This window comes from Mytilus edulis, chromosome 7 (genome assembly GCF_963676685.1).
Source record: "Mytilus edulis chromosome 7, xbMytEdul2.2, whole genome shotgun sequence".
In the NCBI taxonomy this organism is placed as follows: domain Eukaryota; kingdom Metazoa; phylum Mollusca; class Bivalvia; order Mytilida; family Mytilidae; genus Mytilus; species Mytilus edulis.
Genome location: NC_092350.1, coordinates 76536410 through 76562610, shown reverse-complemented (window position 1 = coordinate 76562610; position 26201 = coordinate 76536410). Strand labels below are relative to the sequence as shown.

Genomic DNA, 26201 nt, shown 5'->3' with positions numbered 1-26201 from the left:
AATGTATCAAATATCATAGAAATTACAGTATGTCGTGATCACCTTCCCGCCATTGTATTTTTTCCAAACTTGACAATATGGACATGTTCCTTTTAATACAACTAATTGGAATAATATCGGTGCTTTTGAATATTGGTGGGTACATCTTATAATAATGTTTACTCATATTACTAAAAAAAAAAATCAGAAGAAAACCAATAGGTCTTTCCACGGAAAAGTGGAAAGACCTAATATATGCAATGGTTTTATACTCTAAAACAGCTCAAATTATTTAATTGTTGTTTCTGAAAATGCATGAAATATTTGCCACTTGAGAGAACGTAGACAACAGTATTTGAACATGTAAACATATTTTACATGTCTTTGAACGTGTATGTATAGAGTACATGTAAGTACTTCCTCTGATGAAACACAGTTATAATGCTTAATTTGTTTGCTTCTAATGATATTACAATGGTGCGGTTGTCTATTTGATGTTTGTATTATATATACTGCGGGGAAACCAATATGATTAATTTATTTCAAGCGAATGAATAACAAAATGAGACGAAGTACGTACATAAATAAATATAAGCTTCACATGACCATTCATCATATGTGTTTTGTTTACTTTTTTTCAATTCAATTCAAATTCAAAGTTTTATTGCCATATAAACTTTACAGTTTGTGACATATAACAACAACAAAAACAAATAAAGACAATAACTAAGTAACTCAATATATATACACAAATTCAGGTAAATATTAAAGGGTCCCCTGTCCTCAGTTCAATAGACTTTTTTTTATAAAGGATCCTAGTTTATTCACTTGTGTTGGTGTTGATGGGTATATATATAACTTTGTCATTGTCAGTAAGATTAGCAAATGAATTACTTTCTCCACAGTGTAGATACTATTCTGTACGCTATCCGGAAGTCGCGATTTTCGAAGCGAGAACTTTTTGGATAGCATGTGAAATTTGATGGATATACTGAATTAAACGGTAAGTGGATCATCTGTACATTGCTGAATGATTAATTCAGCTGACATCGATATTCTCAAATGGTTTAGAATTAAATTTAGCACATTCATTATTCGTATCTCTGTCTTAATCAATAGATTTTCAAGTGCATCACTAAGGACAATCAGTCTGTGAACCTAAAAATAATCTTTTTACCCTCTTACTGTACAAATTAACGTAAATACCAGACTTAATTAACTAAATGAAATATATTTCAAGTGGTGGTAAAAGTTTCAACCAGATCTTTGAAGCCAGAAATAAGAAAATAACACTTGTTTGAATTTCTCACTGTACGATCAGTCTCGCTTGTATATTTTGAAACTGTATGATCAGTCGTTATTTCACTGTATTCTAGTAGTGATTTCAAAGTTATTTACGATACATTTAGAAGGTGTCATTTTTCTAAATAACACAAATATATTTCAATAAATTCACATCCTGAAAACTTATATGAAACATGTTTAGCTTAATAGGGTGTACTCGACTTACTACATTCAGTATAAGGATGTTAAATGTTGTTAAAATCTTTATTTCACTGTATTCTAGTAGTGATTGCAAAGTTATTTACGATACATTTAGAAGGTGTCATTTTTCGAAATAACACAAATATATTTCAATAACTTAACATCCTGAAAACTTATATGAAACATGTTTAGCTTAATAGGGTGTACTCGACTTACTACATTCAGTATAAGGATGTTTAAATCAAAATGTTGTTAAAACAAGAGGAAGATTTGTTGTATGTATAAGTTTCAGAATTGTCCTCCGTTATACTTAAATTGTACAAACGCACAGATTTAATTGTAATACAAAAATGCATGTATTTACACACATTCGAGGCCGCACTGTAGCCTATAATTGATCACAGTTACTTCACTTTGTTTTGGGAGTAGAGCTATTTCTGTGACACCCAATTGTACAACACTTTGCGGGGGTTTATAATGATAATGAAGGCCGTCTTTCCGTTCGTTCGTTGGACAGTTATACTATGTTTGGCCGGTTTTGTAAGTGCATCTCCTCATTTACCACTTAATATACAATGGGGTTTCCAGCCATTTTTAAATGGAGAGAGGGTCCAATCCAGGAGAAAAGGGGATTCCAAATATATGTTCCCATACAAATGCATTGATAGTTAAAAAGGGTTTCAATCCGCCGGATCTCCCTTTTTTATCCGTCACTTATATGACTTAATTAATCTCTCCGGATTCCTTATCATAAATTATAATGACTGTATTGTGCACCGTCTATTTCGAATTTAAGTAAACATCTTTTATGGGGGTTCTTTGTATAAGATACGGACTATGCATTGCCACTTTCAACTTTAATTCTTCTGAATCATGACGAATTATGCAATGATCTACCAGTTCTGCAAAATCTCTTGACCGTAAAAAGATGAATAAAAACAGCGAAACTCTGTCATTGAAACTCTGTCATTGGATTATCATGAAAAAGAAATATATCTTTCGTATACTTGAATGCATTACAGCATTTAGAATCATATTCAAAACAGTGTGGTCCTGGCCATTGATTGACGACCTAAATTATCCCATTGACTGGGACAGATTAGGTGAACGTTTGTCGGTATCAATCACTGCTCACTATGTACTTGTTAAAGACACTGAATCTGTGGGGTCACATAAGGTTCTCAACACCTAAATAAAGTAATTCGAAAAACTAATCCGGAATAATACGATGTGTTGATTTATATCAATAACATAAATCAAAACATAAAGGTTATTCCTGAATAATTTTTCGAATTATTTTAATATTAAAGGCGTTAAGAACCTATGGTGACCCCACAGTTTAAATTCTATAATAAGTAAGAAGTGAGCAGTGGCGTAGCTTGCATGTATGCTCAGATGCTCAAGCATCCACATCATTTTGACAACAACAAATATATATATATGTAGATTCGTATAGACTCTATATATATATATATATATATATATATATATATATATATATATATATATATATATATATATATATATATATAATATATATATATATATGTATGTTGTGTCTGAATGTAAGGGTGAGGATATGTGAACATCATGCAATCATTTCCAAGTCAACTTTTTCGTAAAAAGTCTACATCTTAAAGTAGCGCGTCGTCGGCAACGGCAAGCGCAGAGGATGATAATACGTAGACTTGCAGACATGTTTGGTCTGAGATTGAACCAAGCGGAGCGATGACATAGCAACGTTACTAGTTGACAACGAACACATCATTACCTGATATCGTTTCCTATTACATTAAATACGACTAGTATTTATTATGGAGTGTGATCGTTTCTGGGCTAATAAATACCCGTTTCAAACAATATTTCAATATTTCAAAAAAAGAGTTCAAAAGTCCCCGTAGTGCACATATTTATCTCTTCTAATATACAAGGGCAGTTATTAAAAAAAAGCATTTTCTTTCTTTTTTTTTAATTTAACATCTAAAGAGAAATAAAAGCTTCAGGCCAAATGCAATGGTACATTTTTTATATCAATTATTATTTATATTTTAAAGGGGACATAGTTGGTTTTATTATTTGATCAGGACTTATTTTCGCGAATTTCAAAGACATTGCTGATGATATAAATTTCACAAAAATCTGGCAACACATGACGGACGCCCGGCATTTCTGTCCCCTGCAACGCGTTAAGACAAGTAATAAAAAAATCCCATGTGGAGGCTCAAATTCCGGGAAAGGGGGGTATCACTTCAGAGCCTATATTTCGAAGTTCCATATACAAAAGGGCCTTTGTAATGGGTCCATTTTGAGATTTCATATTTCAATTGGATGTGAAACTTTAACATCACATATTACTGTATCTAATGATGGTAGTTACGAGAAAACAACAAAATTCTGTGAGAAACTTATATATTGATGAGTATTTTGAAATTAAACAAAAATCTAGCCATTGTCGGATTGTAGGGGGAGTACACATGTATACAGGTAAAACGTCCGAAAGAAAAAAGTGCATCAAAGGTCCTAAAATTTTTGTTTACCTCGCTCCGCTCGGCGAACAGTTTCGCATCCACATCATTTTAACCCTGGCTACGCCACTGGTGAGCAATGGTCGTTACCGACAAACGTTCACTTAATCTGTCCCAGTCAATGGGATAATTTAGGTCGTCAATCAATGGCCAGGACCACACTGTTTTGAATATGATTCTATATTGATTTGAATTTAACATGTTCATTTCATTAACAATTTTCAAATAACAAAGTCAGTAGATATTTATAATGTGCCTCCTTTTCACCCCATCCCAAAGTTATTCTCAGGGTCGACTAATATCAACTTTTAATCTGAATGTTTCGGCGGACGATGTAAATAGTTTTTTAAAATATTATAGTTAAATAGATAATTGCAACTATACACTATTACAAAGTCCACAATCAAATCAAGTATTGCTTTTTAGGCGTTTGATTTTAAACAAGACTGACGGAACAAAAATACAATTATTTTGCAGTCTACAAAAATCATCATATCTATATTTATATTGTCTGATGAACGATATTACACTGTAAAGTTCCCTTGACAGTTCATAATATCATATAAATACGTAGATACCTTCAAATTGCCTTTGTTTTTTTCTTCAAAATCACGACTGGTCATACAGTAAAAAAATTTGAAATCGCTACTAGAATACAGTCAGTTATGGACTGATCGTACAGTAATTTATTTTGGGATCCTCAAGGAAAACATATTTTTTATGGGAAATACGAATGTTCTACTTAAATACGAAACGAATATTGAAACAGTATATATTGAACTTTAAACTGATGCAAATATTTGCAATAAAAGGTTATTTGTTTTGTACTACGAAAGCAAAATTGTCCATCGATTTCACTTTTTTCTATCAAGTTGGTATGATGCACACGTATATTTTATATTCTAATGCATGTTTTTGTTAAAGTTACACATATTTATGGTGCTTTACATACCTTGAAGATGTTCAAAGCACTTTATAAGTATAGGTGTAAACAAATGGTGAGAAAAGTCACCGTAGGCAAAACCGTCCTGTTAGCCAGTTGGAAGTCATCGCTTCGAAAATCACGACTTCCGGATAGCGTACAGAATAGTATCTACACTGTGTTCTCTGTTAATGCAATTAAAATATGTTAATCTAATATTTGAATTATGAGAACAATTTATTAAGAATTTTTTTTAATGAAATCAATTAGATCTACCCTCCTTAAGATGTATGGTTTAGAGACGACAGTACGAGATTTTCAGAGCTCCAAATACACAGGGTCATTAACATTACAAGTGAAACAAATTCAATTTTTCAAAAACAAAATTCTAATTAACGATAATAAGGAACTTTTGATCCTAAGAAATTCAACTTTTAAATTGTTTTAAAAATAGTTCAATAAAGTGATGTTATTTTGAAAGTTTCTGCATCACTAAAGATAAGTTCATCAAGTCAATACATCACGTGCATTATCTTATTCTTCAGTTGATCCATGTGTTTCGACACCGTGTACATTCGAGAACTCTAATATATGTGGTTATAAGCAGGATAAAAAGGATGATTTTGATTGGACAAGATCAACGGGGGAAACTCCATCGACAGACACAGGACCTGACCACGATCACACAAAGAAATCTGATAAAGGTAAAACAATTAAACGTGTAAGACATCAACCCATCCACACAAGTACATAGGAAAAGCCTGATAGTCAGCTACAACCAAGAAGATCCAGAATTGGCGTTTTTTTATATAGATTGGACCGTTGGTTATCGTGTTTAAATGGTTTTACACAAGTAATATTTTGGGGCCCTTCATAGATTGCTGTTCGGAGTGAGGCAGAGTTCCATGTTGAAGGCTGTACCTTGATGGTTTACTTTTATAAATTGTGACTTTGATGGACAGTTGTCTCATTGGTACTATTACCACATCTTTTTATATCTATATATAAGTCTCATATTAAATCGATTAACATTAACATGTGTAATATAAATCTCAGTTTAAATCTCTAGAATTTTACTTTACTACAGTGACCAAGAGACTTGCAATTCACAATATTGGCTCCATTACTAATGAAGGGGTCTGTTTGATATTTTCCAGTATATGTATATGTGTTTTCATAGACGAGGCTCATAGAACATCTTAAGATCACTCAATTAAAACACAAACAACGACTGTTATTCTATATCCTACAACTTTAAAACAGCTTTACGTAATTATAATCATATACTTTCAGTTCGTTACACGCAAATAATTACATTAGATGTATGTTTCATTATAATACTTTATTCTGATTGGCTAACTGTACATCACTAGTTATTCCGGAAACAGTTGCATTGCTCAATACAACTTTTCATTCATGATAACACGTGGACCAACAATAAAGTGCACAGGTGAATTAAATAACAAAATATATAAAATTCGTGTTTTCATGATCATAGCTAAAAAATGTAATTATAAGTATTGAATGCTTCTTTTTGTAACTTTATAGGGTTGTAAAAGCGTTGACCGTGTGCACATTTTTAGAATGAAGCGCTTCCGCGCTTCATACAAAATGTACTTCGGTCAACGCTTTTACACCCCAATAAATTTACAAAAAGAAGCATTCAATTCTTAATTACATGTATCTACAGTATTCGGATATTATATATCCTGTATTTTGAAGCTGTTCATTTAAAGTGAACATGAATAAAAAGGACTGTGAGGTATACTTGACGGTAGATGCTAAAAGTGCTATACGGACGTCAGGCATATATAGAGTATTGTTTTCCTAATCAAACAGCAACTCAACAGCACAATTAAACATTGAAATAATTTTTTTTTTTTTTATATTGAAGGTTATTATATGCATATCGAGACTTCAAGTCCGCGACTTCAAGGTGATAAAGCCCGACTTGTTTCACTTGAACAAACCTCATCGTCGTCTGATCGATGTGTCACATTTTGGTATCACATGTACGGACAAGATACTGGTACTCTCAATGTTTATCTACAAACTAATGGCATCACTGGGAAACCAGTCTGGAGGAAAAAAGGTAAAGCTGTCATTTGTAAAGTAGGGATTCAGTAAGATCAGATATATGTAACTTCTTCTTTGTCTGTTCTGTGGAAGAAAAAATAACGTTGTTACCTTACTAAACAATAACATATTTTGGGTTAATTTGACCCCTTCTCGTAGTAACAGATTCGCCTCGATTGCGGATTGTCGTGAATTCAAAACACGGGTGGTTAGAAACTAAAGACTTTAAGATTAGTATTTTCTGCTCTTCCGCTTAAGCAGTCGGAATAATGTGCCTGTGTAATGCGGGGTTCACACATTGCCTATTATTGCTCCTGTTTGAGATCAGACAGCTATAAGACACGAAAAGTGAAAAAGTCGGATCACTATCCTCAATTTTCTGGAATGTCATATCATTGTCTGAACGCAGTCGTTTAAGTTAGTAACAGATTCCTACGGGTCGGAAGTGGTCCGGGTAGTTCAGCGAAGCACCAGTTAGGTGCGTAACATTCGGGGAAACTCAGCCGATTTTGTCTAGTCGGATTGCAAGCGTGACTATGTCGTGACAGATTTTGCGGTATTGGATCAAAATCCTAACAGTGTTCTTTGTTTCCTGGACGGTGTCCTGTGGAACGGGAATGATCTGGAGAAATTTTTCATTGCTGTTTTTCTGCCGATTGAGTCAAGATTGCATCCAGATCTTGTCGATTGCGAACTTCTTTGTCGAAACCGTTCCGGAACAATCCCGTTATTAATACGAAATTCGTAAAGAATACCCAAGTCAGAGTCAGGACAATTACAGAATACAATACGACTGAGACCAGACAAATCCGTTTATAAGGCGATAGAGCGGACCGTTATAGGATTACGTTCGGACAGTACCTGATCATCCCGAGTATGCTGACAGTTTTCGAACGGATAGCTTCCGTCAGCGTCGGTTCACTGTCTGGCACTGTCTGATCTTTGTCGGATTACATTCGATAGAATCGGGACGCAGTCATGACAGACTCGGTCGAATTTTACCATGCGAAAGATACAAATCGAATCAGAAGCGGATAGAGAACGGGGTTATCGGGACAAATTCGCTTGGAAACGGTAGAATATCTACGCTTCCTGAACAATATCTGATTGTTGTCGTGATTAGATTATATTTTTAAAAATTTTAATTAAAGCTTGTATATCCATTTACGATTCACAGGATCTTGATCAGACTTTTGACAAATTTTAATCGGGAATTGTCCTTTCAAGGACGGCAGTAAAAATCGTGAATGTGTGACACCAACTTAAGGTGATATGCGAACTGTTGCCATGTGAACTGTGACGTTAAAATTATATATATATTTTATATTTATACTTAAGAAATAATTCATGGGGGCTTGAATATATCGTGATTTTACCACGGGTTGGCCCTTTATGACAAATATTTTACCCCTGAGCGATAGCGAGGGGTAAAATATCGGCATAAAGGGACAACCCGTGGTAAAATCTAGATATATTCAAGCCCCCATGAATTATTTCGATTCTGATAGGACACATACGGCAATTCTTTTGGATCGAAGCGCTCTAGGTGTAGGCAAATATTTGCCGTTCCCATAAATAAACGCACTAATAAACTAGCGTAAAAGAACGGAGCAAACTGCATTAGTGACATGCTTAAACTATTTAAAATAATGTATTTAGACAGTTTTGGATGAATTTGAATGACAATTTATTCAATTCTAATATGATGTTCAATAAAGGGCTTTTGCCACATTTTAAAATCATTTGTGTATGTTTCCTTGTGATGATTTTCGTATTCACAAGCGTGTATTTTCCCGTAAAATGCTTACATTCTAACGTCATTGTTCTATGACGTCGGGTATCTCATTCATAAAAAAGCATATGACGTGGGAGTACAATCGGAACAGCACTGGCAATATATTCATATTTTACCACGGGTGTGTACTCAAAGCGTTTGGAGGACGTCATGTTAGAATATGGTTTAACGTGTTGGTCGTGTACAAAAGAGGGTGAATATTCAAATAACATTATAACGTTCTCGTCCGGAACATGCATGTTAATTTGCTACTGGACTTTAAAAGGAGACAAAAGAACGAGAGGGACATTCAAACGCATAAGTCGAAAAAAAAACTGACAACGTCGTGGACAAACAGACAAACAATTAAAAAAATCAAAGCCACAACACTTAAGATACTTAAAACTGAGCAACACGCAGCATCCATCCACCATCATTATCAAAGTTGCACCGTTTTGTAAATTTCATCTATTGACGGTTGTAAATTGATATGCATGATGGGTGTCTTAGCTTTGCTTTTTTTTCATGTTTAGGCGATAATTTATGCTAAATATTGTTAGCTTTAGAATGTTTTCAAAAAATCATGGTTGGAATGTAGACGAGCTATTCGCTTAAATCAAAATTCTGACATATAAAATATGACAGATATTCTTTGGCATTTATTATGTAACCAATTTCAGTGTGTACTTGTTTCTGCAATAATCTTCTCTCGAGACAAACTGTTGGAAAGGCATAGCCGTAAAGCGTTTGCAAGTATAACAGAACGCGCCGAAACAGCACAGGGAAACACAAAATGTAAAGATAGCACATTTATATTTCCCGACATACATGATCAGGCAGTTGTCATTCATTATGGTGTTAATGTTATTGATCTAAAAAGATGTGATAGCTCCGTATGTTGGACTTTTGTATATATATTTGACTTTTTCTCTTGAAACAGGTGAACAAGGCAACGCATGGAGGTTGGGAGAATTTGATATCCCTGCCAAGTCTGGTCGTGTTTCGATAGTGTTTGAAGGTATCAGGGGTCTTGGTTACCGTGGCGATATTGCATTAGATGATGTTGACATAAAGAAAGGACCATGTTCACCGGGTAAGTACTGATATTCAATCAAATAGACGAAAACAATATGCAAAGGTTTAACATTGTGCTGTAAAACCGGAAAACGAAATTATCACAAATTCGTAAACTGATATTAACAACACCGAATTTACTTACGTTTTAACACCATTATTCTTTAAAATTTGAAAACAACTTCACTTGCATTTAAGAATCAGCGGCGGCGTCAATCTGAAGAAACATAAGATGCGTTATAAGAATACTTATCGGTCGCCATTTTCACCTTTATATTTTTTTCCTTGAGCACTTACATTAGATATCTTCTTTGAGAGTTGATTTCGTCGACTCTGTCTGTTATATTTTAACACGAATGCTGTAGCAGTATTTGAGTACCCTTCCAGCACACCACAGTTTTTACCTGAAAGTTTTCACTTACTGTTTAATTTGGTTTGATATTTCTATGCGAAGTGTTTTATTGGGGTTTTTTTTCAGTTCGCCTTTTTTCAATTTTGACATGATGTTGATGTCCACTGACAATTGGATTTTAATTGACCCTTTTTTTTTTATTTTACTGCTTTTTTTCAGCTCATACAAAATAATAACAACAATTAATGCGACTGCATTATTTGTGTTCACTCAATCTTTAAAAGGTATAAGAAGGACGCCTCCGGGTGCGGGAATTTCTCGCTACATTGAAGACCTGTTGGTGACCTTCTGCTGTTGTTTTTTTTCTATGGTCGGGTTGTTGTCTCTTTGGCACATTCCCCATTTCCATTCTCAATTTTATTTTATACATAGTATTTGTTGTCTCCCTTTTCACATATTTTATTTACTTTTAAATTAGTTTATTATTTATTAATTGTTTATTAACATTAAGGAACTCCAATACTCACTTATACACTGTTATTTTTCTTCTTCTTAGAAATTGCTTGTTGTATTAATTGGTTCGATTGTTGTTTCATAAGCATTCGTTATATTATTTTTGTTTTGTTTTGTTCAACTGTTTATGTTTCAACATGGTTGAAATTCAATTCACATTCAAATTGGTCAATGTATTTTATATTTGTTTGTTTTCAGATTGTGACACAGTGATGACAGCTGTACCCATATTTTGACTATTTTACCTTTTATGTCTGTTTTGTTCACGCATCATTGTAAACATAATGGAAGTTTGATGCGAATGTCATACAAGTGAGAGGTTTAGCGCTATAAAACCAGGTTCAATCCACCATTTTCTACATTTGAAAATGTTTGTACCAGGTCAGGAATATGACAGTTGTTGTCCATTTGTTTGATGTGTTTTGTCATTTGATTTTGTTATTTGGTTAGGGACTCTCCGTTTTGAATTTTACCCTGAGTTAAATATTTATGTGATTTTACTTTATATTGTTTTCTCTTGGAAATTCCAATGATGGTGGAAGTTTAGAATTTTCGACCGACCGTGCAAGGGCTGTATAGCCAGTCAAGATCGTTAATTTTTTTTTGGAATGGCTATACAACCCTTGCTCGGTCGGTCTGAAATTCTAATGACAACTTATCATTTGTTTTATTCACAGGAAGTAAGAAGAAATCTTTGTCATGTGATTTTGAATCATCCAATCTATGTGGATATACAGAGGACAAAACAGATGATTTTGATTGGACAAGAACGTCTGGAACAACCCCGTCACCAAGTACAGGTCCGTTAAATGACCATACAGTCGGATCCATTGCAGGTAAACAACTTAGTTGAAAGTTGTTTTTGGGTATTTCTTTATTTATGTTTTAACTTTTTTTTCTGTTGTAGTCTTTGCTCATGAATTTGCAAACGATATTTTTGATTAAAACTAAATAATCATACAACTTATCATTTTTCTATCTTTATTAAAACAGGACACTATATTCACATTGAAGCATCTGATCCACGACAACTCGGTAACAAAGCTCGGCTGATATCTCCTGTGTCTCTCCCTGCGGAGGAAGGATGTTTGCAGTTTTGGTACCACATGTACGGGTCACATATAGGAACTTTAAATGTTTATGTGAAATCAAATGGTCTGCTAGGAATCGCTGTTTGGAGCAAAAAAGGTTTGTTTTGCAGATTAATAATACCCATTGTGTACAGAAAAATCATAACATATTTAACAAGTAAAATCCACCATCCTTGCTTATTTGTTTATGATAATTGTTAAGGTCAGGTTGATTATGGTAAGTATAAATGAAATACTCCAGAAATGGGAAATAATATAGAACTCAAGTAGTGAAGAAGTTTACATTTATCAATGTTAAACGCCGATTCTTTTAATAAGGAGAGGAAACATTTAATGGTCTTAATTTATTTTCATCTTGCCACAATTTATTTTATATTTCATTTACATATTATTATACACTATTTCTTGTAATATCAGGTTATGACCAAATGAATCCATGACCGTACTTATAATGTGTGTGTGTGTAAAACATGATATCCTGAGGATTCAAAATATCCTGTACGAAATCACTTTTAAAAGATTTAAAAAAAACATTATTCTGAATATTGATTTGGGTTGATAAAGCATCAGATTGATGTTAGAATATCTTAATACTTATTACTTTCAAATTATTAACGGTTTACAGGCAATAAAGGTAATGGGTGGATTCGAGGAGAATTCCCACTTACAAAAATCAGTCGTAATTTCCAGATCGTGTTTGAGGGAATGCGAGGAACTGGATATCAGGGCGATATTGCAATTGATGACGTAAAATTCATGACCGATTCTTGTGCACGTAAAAGTTCAGGTAAAGCAGATAAACCGATCTAACTGTTTTGTTATTGTTATTTGTAAAGAAGAAAATGTCATATATCAGATTTATTTAAGTAATATCGATGCATTGGTATCGCATGTCCTACTTCTTTTGTTAAGTCAATTTAACTCCACAATTCCTTTAGTGATTTACCAATAAGTTTTTTTTATAATAGCGCATACAAATTGTTTCATGGTATGAACCAGTTTATATTACTCAGTACAACATAATCGCAAATTTTCAGTAATTTATAAAGAAAACAGTGACTATGAAGAAAATAATTAATTAAAACAGAAATACGCAATATAACTATTTATCTTCAATGATTTTTGTTCTGTTTTAAAGTAAATTGTGATTTTGAGAGCTCGGATATCTGTCAATTCGAGCAGGACAGTTCAGATGATTTTGATTGGACGAGACAGACAGGAGAAACTTCGTCTGTAGACACTGGACCAACGAACGACCATACATACAAAATGGAGAACAAAGGTATACATATAACACTCTACTATCGATGTTGAATTGTGTTCTACAAAACAAAGTAAAGAAGCGATGTTTATCAAAATAGTTCCAAGACATATCAGAATAATCTTATGCAACATAATCAGAATAATCTTATGCAACATAATTATAATAATCTTATGCAACATTCGCTTATCGTGCTGATTTAATTATTCAGATTTAAAGCAGTTGAACGTTAACCTTTTATCTCTTCTTAATCCATATTCTTGATTTTATAGCGAAATACTTTACATTGGACCTTCTCTTTTTCCTTTCAAGAATATGCTTATACTTTTTTAATGACAATCCAGCATTGTAACATGAACTTCCTGAGGAAAATTAAATGATTGGGTTTTTTTTAATAATCCTTTGAATGTTCTAGAAATCTGTTAAGTAAATTGAGTAAGAAAACTAGATCGAAATACTAATACTAACCAAAAAGTGATAAATGTACAGATCTTGAGTGTGCCTTCAGTTTTCTGAATTCTAAATTAAATGTATCCAAGGGTAAAACATGTTTGATAAGGTTTGTTATTATCGCTTACACATTGTTGTCAATATAATGAAAATTTAGGCGACTAGCATACATTTTACTAAACCTTTCGCTCTGCAGGGTTCTTTATGTTTATTGAAACATCAAGTCCACGTGCGACAGGCGATATCGCTCGATTGATGACACCAGAACAGCCATCCCCATCATCGGACCTATGTGTACAGTTCTGGTATCATATGTATGGACAGACAATTAGCAAGCTTAATGTCTACTTGAAACAAAAGAAAAATCTAGGAAATTCGATATGGTCAAAAACGGGTATAATAAAGTTTAGGGCTGACAGATAATAATATTTACTGATGGTGCCATAGCCGATGGCATATTTCAAATATCATCTTTATTTATTAATTTGTTGATTAACTCATAAGAAGAAATTGAATTGTTATCATGATTCCAAACCTGTATCAAAAGTTAGCCTGGTACAATGTTGGCCTGTAGACTACATTATAAGCTACATAAAAAACGGATTATACAAATAGGAATTGAAAAGATTTATCTATAGAAACAGACATGCATTGTCCTTTTGCCTTTCTGAAAGTACATTCGAAACAAACCATTGCTTTATTTGTCATAATTTCAAACAAGAAATACATTTAACATAACCACTTTCACATTCTCTGATCTTTTAATTTATTAATTTATTTTTATACGATGTTTACTTACAAAGAAATGTTTCCTGTTTTGAATGGTATTACATAATCTCTGTGCAATGTTTGTTTCATTTCTGTGGATCAAAGACCATTGATGGGTACATATTTTATATAGGTGACCAAGGAAAGAAGTGGTTACTGGGAGAAATTGAAGTGCCTGCGAACTTCGGTGCATTTCATATTGTCTTTGAAGGTGTTGTAGGCTCAGACTATCATGGGGATATTGCAATTGACGATATTCATATGAAGCAAGGAGGTTGCTATTCTGGAAAAAGTGGTATAAATACATATACATATGTCAAATCTCGTATCATTTTGAATAACACATCACCTTGATATTTCAAAGAGTCCAATAATTTCGGATGTCCTTGATAGATTTAAATAACAATTTTTATCCAATTTGATTATTTTTAATTTTACCATTACATTGTATGGAAATAACGTGTACGCTCGAAAAGATGTTCAGTTTTTCTTTTATGAAAAGTTAATCAATAGACCATTTTCGAGTTTGTCCATCTCCGGAAAAACTCAAAATAGAGGGGGTCGCCTGTATCACTGCACTATTAACGTTCATCAAGCGTCTTAGTGGTCGTCATTGTGCAGGATAATCTAGATATAATGTTTGTTCTGTTGGTTCTTAATGACAATTCCATAATGACAGCAGTGCTGATTGTCAATTATCAGAATTCAATTTGCTGAATAATTCATGCAATATAGATAATAGTTTTAAAACCATTGGCTCAACATGGGAACAGAAGTGACGATGCCCCTAAACGCACGAAGAATTATGTTTAATCAAACCATGGTTTTTGACGGAAATGCGTCGAACTCGAAAGGTGTCTATTGCATGTGATAATCTTTGAAAGCAATGCCAGGTAAGAATATTTGACAAAGTGGATTATTGGCAGCAGTAAATCATGTTTGTTCGAAACAATATTACACAAGAAAACGAAAAAGTGCGTTATTATGTTCCACGTGTGCATATCAAAATTTAATTGATCAACTATTGAGTTCGAAATAACACCAAAAAACAGCCTAGACACAACTATCCTTTAAATGTAAAAGATACTTTTGTAGAATGATCTGATGTGTATTAGTTTATCAATTTATTTACATGTAAACTATTTTAAATATAGTTTGATACTATAACACTAGGTAACTGTACATTCGAATCTGGTCTCTGTTCCTGGACAAACGCCGTGGGATCAAATGATGATTTTGATTGGTCGGTTGGAATGGGAGGCACCCAAAGGAAAGACGCAAGTCCTTTTGTGGATCATACATACCACAATAAAACTGGTAATTGCTTTCTTTAAAGTTTCAAATTACCATACCCATTCCACACAAAACAAGCGTCGGAACACTAATAATTCTTATTTCTGATATCACCTATTCTGTGTATTAGTAACATTGGAAAGTACTGTTTCTGTTATAATACTTCAAATGGACAGACAGAGAAAATGTCGATAGAATTTCTTCATAGGGACCACAATACGTATTAGAGAAGTTCTTGCACAAATATTAATGAATGCCAGTTACGTAAACACCATGACATCTACGGGCAGTTATGAATCAGTAAAATTATAGATGATTCATTCTAGAACATATTGCCTTAATTCTTAAAAAAAAGTGTCTGATGTTGAAGATGTAAAATGATAGTCATGAAATAACATTATTGAAATCATATTTTTGTGTTTAGCATGTTTACTCTCAAAATTAAATCGGTTTAATGTATATTCGCTTGTTTTAAGGAAAATATCTTTATACTGAATGCTCACCACCCCAAAGTTTAGGGAACATCGCCAGTATACGAAGTACAAGGCTGGCACCTACAAATGGAACATGTGTTAGTTTCTGGTACCATATGGATGAAGATAGTATTGGTAAACTCTCTGTGTCAGTACATGTTAAAGGATCTAGATCTCCAGTTATATGGGAACTCAAGGGCCGACAAGGACAAAAGTGGAAGCTAGGTCAAATTTCAGTAGCCAGTGCTTTACATTACAGAGTAAGTGTATACGATGAAATGATATAGGTCTAATATGGCAAGCCGTTCTCGTCAAAACTAGGTTTTAACCATTTTTCGAAAAAATTACACACTGAGAATTACAACAAAGCACACTGAGGTTTTAAAACTTCAAAACGCACACTGAGAATTGAAAATTACACACTGAGAATTGAAAACTACACACTGAGTATTAAAAATTACACACCGAGATTTCATAAAGACGCACTGAGATTACAAAAATGAAAAACGCACACTGAGAATTGAAAATTACACACTGAGAATTGAAAATTACACACTGAGATTTCAAAAAGACACACTGAGAATAAATAAACTGAAAACACACACTGAGAATTTGAAATTACATACTGAGAATTTAAAATTACACACTGAGATTTGTGCGCACTTTTTATGCGCACATATCTAATTAGCATACTTAATCTGAATCTATTACAAGCTTAAAACAACAAGGGGACAGAACTCGTTAGTCCTTCGATTTGGTTCCAAATTATTAATACAAAAACTTTAGAAATACAAGAACAAGAAAAATACCCACTTACTCTTATTACAAAATATAACCAAATGGTGAAAAACTTTATTAAAATTATAAGAAAACATTGGAACAATCTGCAAAAGAATGCAGTGAAATTTTTACCCAGGTGTCTATTATAGCATATAAACGTAACAAAAATATAAAAGATTAACTAGCGAAACCAGGGAAACAGTTGGAAGACTTTTGAAAAGGAACCAACGGTTTTAAGTAAAAAAAAAAATATCCCGATACACTGGTAGTAATGATCTGAATTATAGGCAACAAACTTATGAATATGAGCGATGTTAAGTCTTGAAATTTATTACGAATGTTGGTTGAAGGAATAGCATTTCATTATAGTGACAAGAGTTCTTGAGATCAAGATATTAATCTGTTGAATTATTCATCTCATGAATATTCATTAGTAATTTGCATATTAATCTCAGTGTGTATTTTTGAAATCTCAGTGTGTAATTAACAATTCTCACTGTGTGTTTTTCAATTTATTTCATCTCAGTGTGTCTTTTTAAAATCTCAGTGTGTAATTTTGAATTCTCAGTGTGTGTTTTTTATTTTTTTAAATCTCAGTGTGTAATTTCGATTTCTCAGTGTGTTATTTTAGGTTTTTAAATCTCAGTGCGTATTTTTTTCGAAAAACGGGTTTAAACATAGTTTTGACGAGAACGGCTTGCCATAGTCTAAGTATATGTTTCATACGTGTGTTTGGATAGCGTATTATCTCCATCGTTGTCCGATGTGGTAAAAAAAAATACAGCATAGATACCCTGATTTACATTTGGTACTCGATGACTCATGAGTGACGTTCGATTTAAAAGAAGGTAAAATAACGTGTCGATTGGAAGAGCATATCAGAACGTCCCGATTACCCGGTACACCGAACAAAGTACTTCATATCTGAGAAACATATTTTTTTCTTCTCTATTTTAGAATGCATTCTTACATTACTGTTTTTTTCAAAATTATCAGTCAATAGATGTTTTAAAGGGATCACAAGTCCTTCACCTTTCTTTTGATACCTTTACAACTAAACTATTTTCAACATATTTTATATTTACACTAATACGTAGGAACTTTTTTTTCTCTATTTGATAGGGAATGCATGTCAAAACTTTCCAAAAAATATAAAAAAAATATAAAAGAAATAAGAGAACTTTGCAAAATTACAAAGCTAAAATTTATATTACTTTTTTGTTATAGATTCTGATAAATGTAACCTGTAGTAAAGGACTCAAAGGAAACATAGGTATCGATGACGTCACAATAGATAACACCCAATCGTGTTCTGTTCTACCAAAGAAAGCTGTTAAAGGTAATAACTGTTTGTGATCTGTTTTGTACATGTTCCAGACCGTATGAGTATTTGGACCGTACGCGTACGGTCTGGACCGTATGCGTACTTTTTCAAAATACTCATACGGTCGGACCGTACGCGTACGGTCTGACTAATATTAAGAAGTTGGTCAAGTTTATTAATTTCAAATGTATATTACAGATCAACATAACTTAATTCTCAAATTAATATAAAAAAGTTCAATTGTGATTGGAATAAAAACTTTATATTCTAACTATTTAAAAAAATCACGCTAATCAACTCTGTTGATCTCTTGTATTTAGCATATCAATCAGTTATACATTAACTGAATTATGATCACTGAAATTGAAGATATCTTAAGTAAACATAATTGTTGGAACCCCCTCCCCTTTTTTTGGACGATCAATGCATTTGTATGGGAGCATATAGTTGGAACCCCCCCCCCCCCTTTACTCTGGCCGTTGGAATTCCCTTTTTAAAATGGCTGGATCCGCCCCTAATTTTTAATTGTAAAAAATATTACGTTACTCGTTGTAGCAAGTGTCACCTTGGGCGAGTGTACCAACATAAGATTCAGAAATACAATTAAACAAATGTTTAATTTCAATTGTTCGTTTGTTCAGTTTATCCATCTAATTGTAATAATAAAAATTTGTAAAACTAAATTTAAAGATTGTGATAAATTGTTTAAATATAACCCATATGATCCAATCACATGTATGGTCAGCTCGTACTGGACCATACGCGTATACTCATACGGTCCGACCGTACGCGTATGGTCGGACCGTACGAGTATACGTATACGGTCCGGACCGTACGCGTACGGTCCAAATACTCATATGGTCTGGAACATACATAAAGGCAACAGTGGTATACCGCTGTTCAAAACTTATAAATCTTAATTTTAAAATCCAAAACTCTGGGTTACAAACTAAAACTGGGGGAAACGCATCAAATATAAGAGGAGAACAACGATAAAATAGTTTACCTTAATGATAGAGGACAATGCTGAAGGAAATTATAATCTTGGATTTAAATTTCTTTTTTTAATAAATAAAACAAGAGGAGAAATTACTTTTCCAATGGCCTCATTTATATCTAGAAATGACTAAATATGTATCCGATTGATAAATGGCTAGCAGTTTTTTTTTTTATAAGAAATAGATATAATTAACAAAAGTTATAAGTCTCGATTATTCAGAAAGAACATCAAAGACTCACGTTAAGAAGTGATACAGCAACATATTTCGGATGCTTGCTGGTAATTGCTTATATCCCCTTCATTTGAACTATGGTGAATCGTTGTCTCATAAGCAATCATACCAAATTTTCTTATTTTTATATTTTAAGATAAGAAATAAAAATTGCTATGCCAAATTAACCTTTTAAAGTTAAGGTTTGTTGTATACGCAAATGTCGTCTCCATAAAACTCACTAGTTGCGAATCAAAACAATTGAAAGAACAAACCTATTCTGTAGTTGAATATATGTTGATATAATTTTTTAAACGTCGTTCTGAATAATTTGAACTAGTTAAGTTTGAAATTTTAGAATGCCGATGTAATATAAACTTTTAACAATGTTGAACAATAACTTCAGAATGGCATCTGGTATTCCTTGGAAAGAGTGGCAATGGTGACAGTATTTATGACAAATGGAGAAAACAAACACCTTCACTATGTACAATATCTAAAAACTGTTTACCCGAGAACGAAGATATATCAATATTCAATGTCAAATCCAAACATCACCTGAAGAGTCCTATTATTGATAACTGGTCTACATCAAACATCAAACAGGTAGTTTATCACTGTTATTGTTTGCTGTTCTTGTATGTACAAGACAGTAAACGATAACCATATGATAATTGAATGTGTAATACATATATTTTTAACAAATTATCTAAAACAAGTATTTATTTTATATATCTTTGTCATTTATCGATGATACGGGTTGTTTAACATGGTAGACTGTAAACGTGGTAACGTTATAACCTGATTTCAATCAAACAGATATTTCTCTGAAATGTATAGGGCTGGCTTTTCTTTTGAAAAAGGATTCCATCCTCAAAACAACATAACAACTCTGTAAATCTTCAATTAATTCGTCCCTTTTAATCTTAGTAGTCCACCAAGGTTAAAACAAATTAAACCTTTAACAGACTTATTTGGAAAGGATATACAGATATAGTTACGATACTGTTGTCAAGTCATTAAGGGTAGCATGTTTTGGTAATAATAGTGATTCACTCATAGGGTCTTTGAATCGGAAATAAACACATTTATACTGAAACCAGTCGTTGGTAGGATACGGGTTATGTGCTTCTCATATATTTTATGATGGTATGACACTAAACCCCTTACGGGAGGGATTGTACTTGTTTTTCATACGATGAAGGCGTGATCTTTCAAATAGTTTAATTGAGGTCTGGAGCTGGCATGTCAGTAAAAACTGAAAATAACACGTTTGATAATTCCATTCCTTTGTTCATTTATGTATCATTGTCATTTTGCTTAGTTTCTTTTGTTACCTATTCTGACATCGGACTCGGACTTCTTTTAAACTGAGTTTAGCTGTGCGTATTAATGTGTGTTTCTTTATTCTACATTGGCTAGAAGTACATGTATAGGGGGATAGTTGGGATATCACAAAACAACACGTTGAACCTAGCTGCATTTTGGCACCTTCACAAGTTAGGCGGTTCTTGCCTTTGTTAGTCTTGTATGTTTTTTAATTTCATTTCAATTTTAGCTCACCTGGCCCAAAGGGCCAAGTGAGCTTTTCACATCACTTGGCGTCCGTCGTCGTCGTCCGTCGTCGTCGTTAACTTTTTACATTTTGAACTTCTTCTAGAGAACCAGTGAATGGAATGAAACCAAACATGACATGAATATTCCTTATGAGGTGCTGATTGAATGTTGTTACTTTGTAGCCGGTCCATCATCCAAGATAGCCGCCAGCGGGGGACTTAGTTTAACAAAGGTCCCTATGGGAAATGCATACAAATAACTTCTTTTAAATAACCACTGAATGGAATGAAACCAAACATAGCATGAATGTTCCTTATGAGGTGCTGACCAAGTTTTGTTACTTTGTAGCCGTTCCATCATCCAAGATGGCAGCCAACGGAGAGTTTAACATAGGTCCCTATGGGAAATGCAATATTTTCATTTGTAAAAAGAATTATAAACTTTTCATAATCTGACATATGTAAAAAATTCTCATCAACACTACTAGCATGGTTAAAAATAACATTACGAATATCTGAATATACAGAACAGTTTAACAAAACGTGTTTTTCATCTTCAAAGTCATCAGTAAAATCATAATCTATTTTCAATATCAAAATTTTCATAACGACCAGTTTCCTTTCTGATGGGTGCTACACCACATCTAAATTTTGCTAAAGCACTCCTGTATCTACCTGGTATATTTAAAATCAAACATGTTTGTGTTATCTTAACCATCCCCTATACCTCTAGCCAATATGAAATAAAATAAAACAAAGCAAAATGCACAATAGAAATCAGATTAAAAGAAGTTTGAATCCGATGTAAGAATATGAAACAAGTAAAAAATATTCAAATGTCAATGATTATCAAGAATTCATAAAAGAGGGGCGAAAGATACCAAAGGGACAGTCAAACTCATAAATCTAAAACAAACTGACAACGTCATGGCTAAAAATGAAAAAGACAAACAAACAACAGCACACACGACACAATATAGAAAGTAAAGAATAAACAACACAACACCACCAAAAAACTAGGGGTGATCTCAGGTGCTCCGGAAGGGTAAGGGTAGGAGTTAAACGTACAGACAGATAAATAGTTTTTTTGCGATTTTTTGTTGTTATTGGAGTGGTAGGCGGCTTACTTATATAGTCATTTCGCCTTAAATTAATAAAACATAGATACTTTGTACATGTACACTTAAATTCTTATATTTTGCCTTTAATAATTTATATTAAAATGTGATGGCAACCTTGACTGTGTTATAGTTGAGTATACATATATGTGTATTTAAAAAACCACGAAAACAACTGAACATTTGTTATAGTGAGATTTAGTAGACATTGTGAAATACTTTCTATGCTTTTGGAACCTTGTTCAGAACAGACAATTGCGGTAAATATCTCTTAACCCTATTAACATATAAGATATTTACCTCTGTTTTGCAACACAAACAAACCTTATTCTTTAAATCGTATCATTAATCTAGTCTCCAGAATGACATTGTACATACATTTAAATTTTTGAAGCGTTTAAAAACTGTGAAAACAGCAAATATTCTCCGTTCCTACTAGATATCTACGGAAATTACAGTAAAGTTTCATTTTGATGGAAACGAACGGGAACAAAATGAAGGAAATATAAATTAATCAATGTAATAAAATATTTACAGGTTAAATTAGAGCTGTACAAGAAGAAGGTACTAGTCATGTCTATGATCTTTGACGGAACCAATACAAATAACATAAACTGGTTCTCTTCCAAAAACTTGATTAACAGCAGTTTCGATGATTTGTATGGTGACGGTTGCTTTTTTAAATACCAACTAAATTCGTAAGTCATTTCGTCAATATTTTATATTCTATTCGAGCGTATAACAATGTTTAGGAGATCATAAGCTTATAATCCATAAACTAAATTAATCAAAAGAAATTATAAAATCTTGATGACAAATTAGAGCTGCATACAAAGCGCTACTTGCTAAGATCTTTACGTTATGATATTTGTTTTAGAAAGAATGCTTTATAAAAGCTGTTGTTTTGAGATTACAAGATACCACCCCTTTTATTACCTAAACATAAAAAACACGTCTATGAAGACAGTGGTAAGTTTCCTCATTGATCTTCTAGATTAGTAAGTAAACAAAATTAATATGCAATAAGATATAAAGTAAACTTGATTTTACAGTAAAACCCAATTGAAAACCCAGTTGAAACTGCAGAGTTTGTTGCTCTTGCTGTGTTTATACAGTAGAATGTGTTCCTGTGCTATTGATGTGTGTCCTTATATTTTTCAATTATGGGTGGTTTGCCTGTGATATAGCTTGCTGTTCGGTTTGAGCCAAGGCTCCGTGTTGACTTATAATGGTTTACTTTAATAAATTGTGACTTGGATAGAGAGTTGTCTCATTGGCACTCATACCCCATCTTCCTATACCTATTGTACCAAAAACCAAATCATCTACATAAACATTGATATTTTATCTTATTGAAACATATTTGCAGTGTGTGCCATTAACAGTTTTATATATATATATTTAAGATTCATTTTGTTACATCTCGTGATCAATTTTATTTGGCAATCGCCAATGGCAGTCAGCAGGGTTTAAGAACATCAGTTGTTTGACCTGTTAGTCAAATGCGTTTTGTTTAAATATACTTTTTCACTTTTTTTGTTTTTGGAAAATGTTGTTTGTGCTGTATTTAGACCCTTCTACAACGAAATTTGTTTTACATGCACACGTATAAAAATTGCGGTTTTTATCCAACGCAATCATAGGTTTGAACGTAGTTTTCAATTAAAACTTATATATATATTTATATTATGAATCCAATTTATTTGGCTTTTTTAAACTGCAGATGGTACGCGTATTCGTTCATGACATTCCAAGATGGCCACCCATGTGATACCTATGCCAAAGGATGGTTTGCTGTCATTGATAAAGAATATAGTTCTTCCTCATCTTATCCTAGCACTTGTTTACATATGAAGCAACAACAGTACCCGGTGTTTGCTTATGCTGAATATAACCACAAAACAAAGTGGGTTGACAAAAGTAAGCATTTGGCAGGAAATGTATCCTTCATGAATGTCCATGAAATTAAATGTATAAATACCCTGAATGAAAAACATATATCATTTGGAAGTCATGGTATATCGATTTCTTAGCTATCCATGGTATAATTTTCACAATTATACCATGGTTTTGTTGTATAAGGTATTCAAAAGAAAAAAACTGTCAAGACCTGGCCGCGGCCGCCTGAATTTTTTGATAGAAACAACAAAGTCAGTGTGGGGCCACTAAGCTAAACTGCCCGCTTTGCACCAGCTGGAATAAATGATTGCTTAGGGTGGGAATCGAACCCACATACACCAACTCTGTTGTCCTATGTTTTAAATGAACCAAGATTCGCTCCCAGAACAAACAAATACAGTTTAAAAATATGTTGATTTTCGGTTATTGTAAATGGTAAACGTTCTATAGGCTCCACTGTACAGCTACATTTACATGAATCACATCTAACCGTTTGTTTGGCAAGGCGGGTTAGTTTTTAGGGGATGGAGGGGACAGGAAGCACGCCCTTTTTAAAGAACTTGAAATATGGTAAACAAATAACCTATTTAATAGTATTTTCATATGTTGGCTTGCTTTACCCCCACCCCCACTATAAAATTGTTTGATCCACACCCGTTTTATTAAACACTGCTGACATCTAGACTTTTAATGAGTTTTTTAAGTAAACAAACAAAAATATTTGAAATACACAATTTTTAACAGCGAAAGATGCAATAGGTTAAAACAGATTTTTCATATTTTTTGCAAATATTTGTGGTGTTTCGTAAATTATACCATAGCTTTTGTTGAAACCCCCGGCAATAACCTCACGAGACGAGTTCTCGTGAGGTTATTGCCGGGGGTTTCAACTTCGTCTCGTGAGGTTATTGCCGGGGGTTTCAACAAAAGCTATGGTTTAATTTACGAAACACCAGAAATATTTCCAAAAAAACTGTCCAAAAGATATGAAATATCTATAACTTGCCTTGATACTTTATTTAAATTTTCTCTGTTTTGTTAAAGTAAGATTTAACTTTTAATTGCAGACTAACTGTATCTTCTCATTTTCAGTTAAAAATAGAATAAGTATTTAAGTTACTTGGTCGCAAAAGAACATAAAAATAAAAGAATATAGCATCAAACAATTTCTTTAGAAACATATTAACTCGCTCTAAACTCAAATAATATCGATGCTTTTTTCTATTATCCTGGCTAATTTTTTTGTTTCCCGAATTTCAAAAGAGTTAGGACAACGAATTAGCTTCAATGGCAATATATATAAGAATTACGAACTTAAAATAAGTACATCTTTATGAATCATGGTTTAATATGGTTTAATACATATTTCAGGTTTTGGTTTGGCAGATACCTTGGCTATTATGGTAAAACGGATATAATTTGTCATCGAAGGAATTAAATAAAGAATCACCATGAACTATTGCATTTAAGTTTTACTACCTTACCATGTTGCTGACTCCAATTCAAATAAATTTCATTGAATTTAAATTGATTTTAGAAGCATCGAATTCAGAAAGCAAGTTTCATTAATTGCGATACTCTAACAGTCGCATTATTCGCATTAAGGAAAACCTCGCAATCATTTCTCAATTTACAGTAGTTCAATTACTGAATCGAGCCTGTTAACACTGATGTTATGATTTCGGCCCCCCTACGTGCAGCTCCCGTACGTGCGACTCTTATCTTTCTTGACTTGGGTTGTCAGTTCCTACCAAAGGTAATTGGTCACACCAATAAAAACTGGCTGCCGTGAAATATCCAAATATACTGAAAGTGGCGTTTAACACCAATGAATTAATCAATTAAATAATTAAACAGATTAAGAAATAGTTAATTCATGTCATGCTTTATGCTCAAAGAAAAGTGTAGACATTATAGTTTTTTTTATATTTATTCATACAGAGCGTTGTCGATGTGTAAATTATTGACAACAAGCATGTAGGACAGAAAGTCATAACGTATAGACACGCGAATCAATGAATGTGTTTGTAGATAGATGTTATTGTGTTCTGTTAAATTGTTCCTTTTAAAATTGATACACGATGATGACTGCTGTACCCATATTTTGACTATTTTATTTATTATGTCTGTTTAGTTTACGCATCATTGGAAATATAACGGAATTTGACGAGACTGTCATCAAAGTGAGAGGTTTAGCGCTATAAAACCAGGTTTAATCCACCATATTCTACATTTGAAAATGCCTGTACCATGTCAGGAATATGACAGTTCTTGTCC

The 26201-nt window shown here is 33.1% G+C and overlaps 1 protein-coding gene across 1 annotated transcript; it reads left to right on the top strand.

Annotated features, from left to right (window-relative positions):
* On the top strand, positions 1–25381 carry LOC139482250 (MAM and LDL-receptor class A domain-containing protein 1-like). Its single transcript, XM_071265983.1, has 17 exons — positions 1–135; positions 5457–5615; positions 6806–7003; positions 9702–9854; positions 11378–11536; positions 11694–11888; positions 12417–12578; positions 12930–13073; positions 13699–13896; positions 14404–14565; positions 15444–15587; positions 16040–16296; positions 18044–18155; positions 19758–19957; positions 22563–22723; positions 23749–23945; positions 25296–25381. The coding sequence occupies exons 1-17, from the start codon at positions 78–80 to the stop codon at positions 25340–25342; spliced, it is 2706 nt and encodes a 901-aa protein (XP_071122084.1). The 5' UTR covers positions 1–77; the 3' UTR covers positions 25343–25381.
* The last annotated feature ends 820 nt before the right edge of the window (positions 25382–26201 follow it).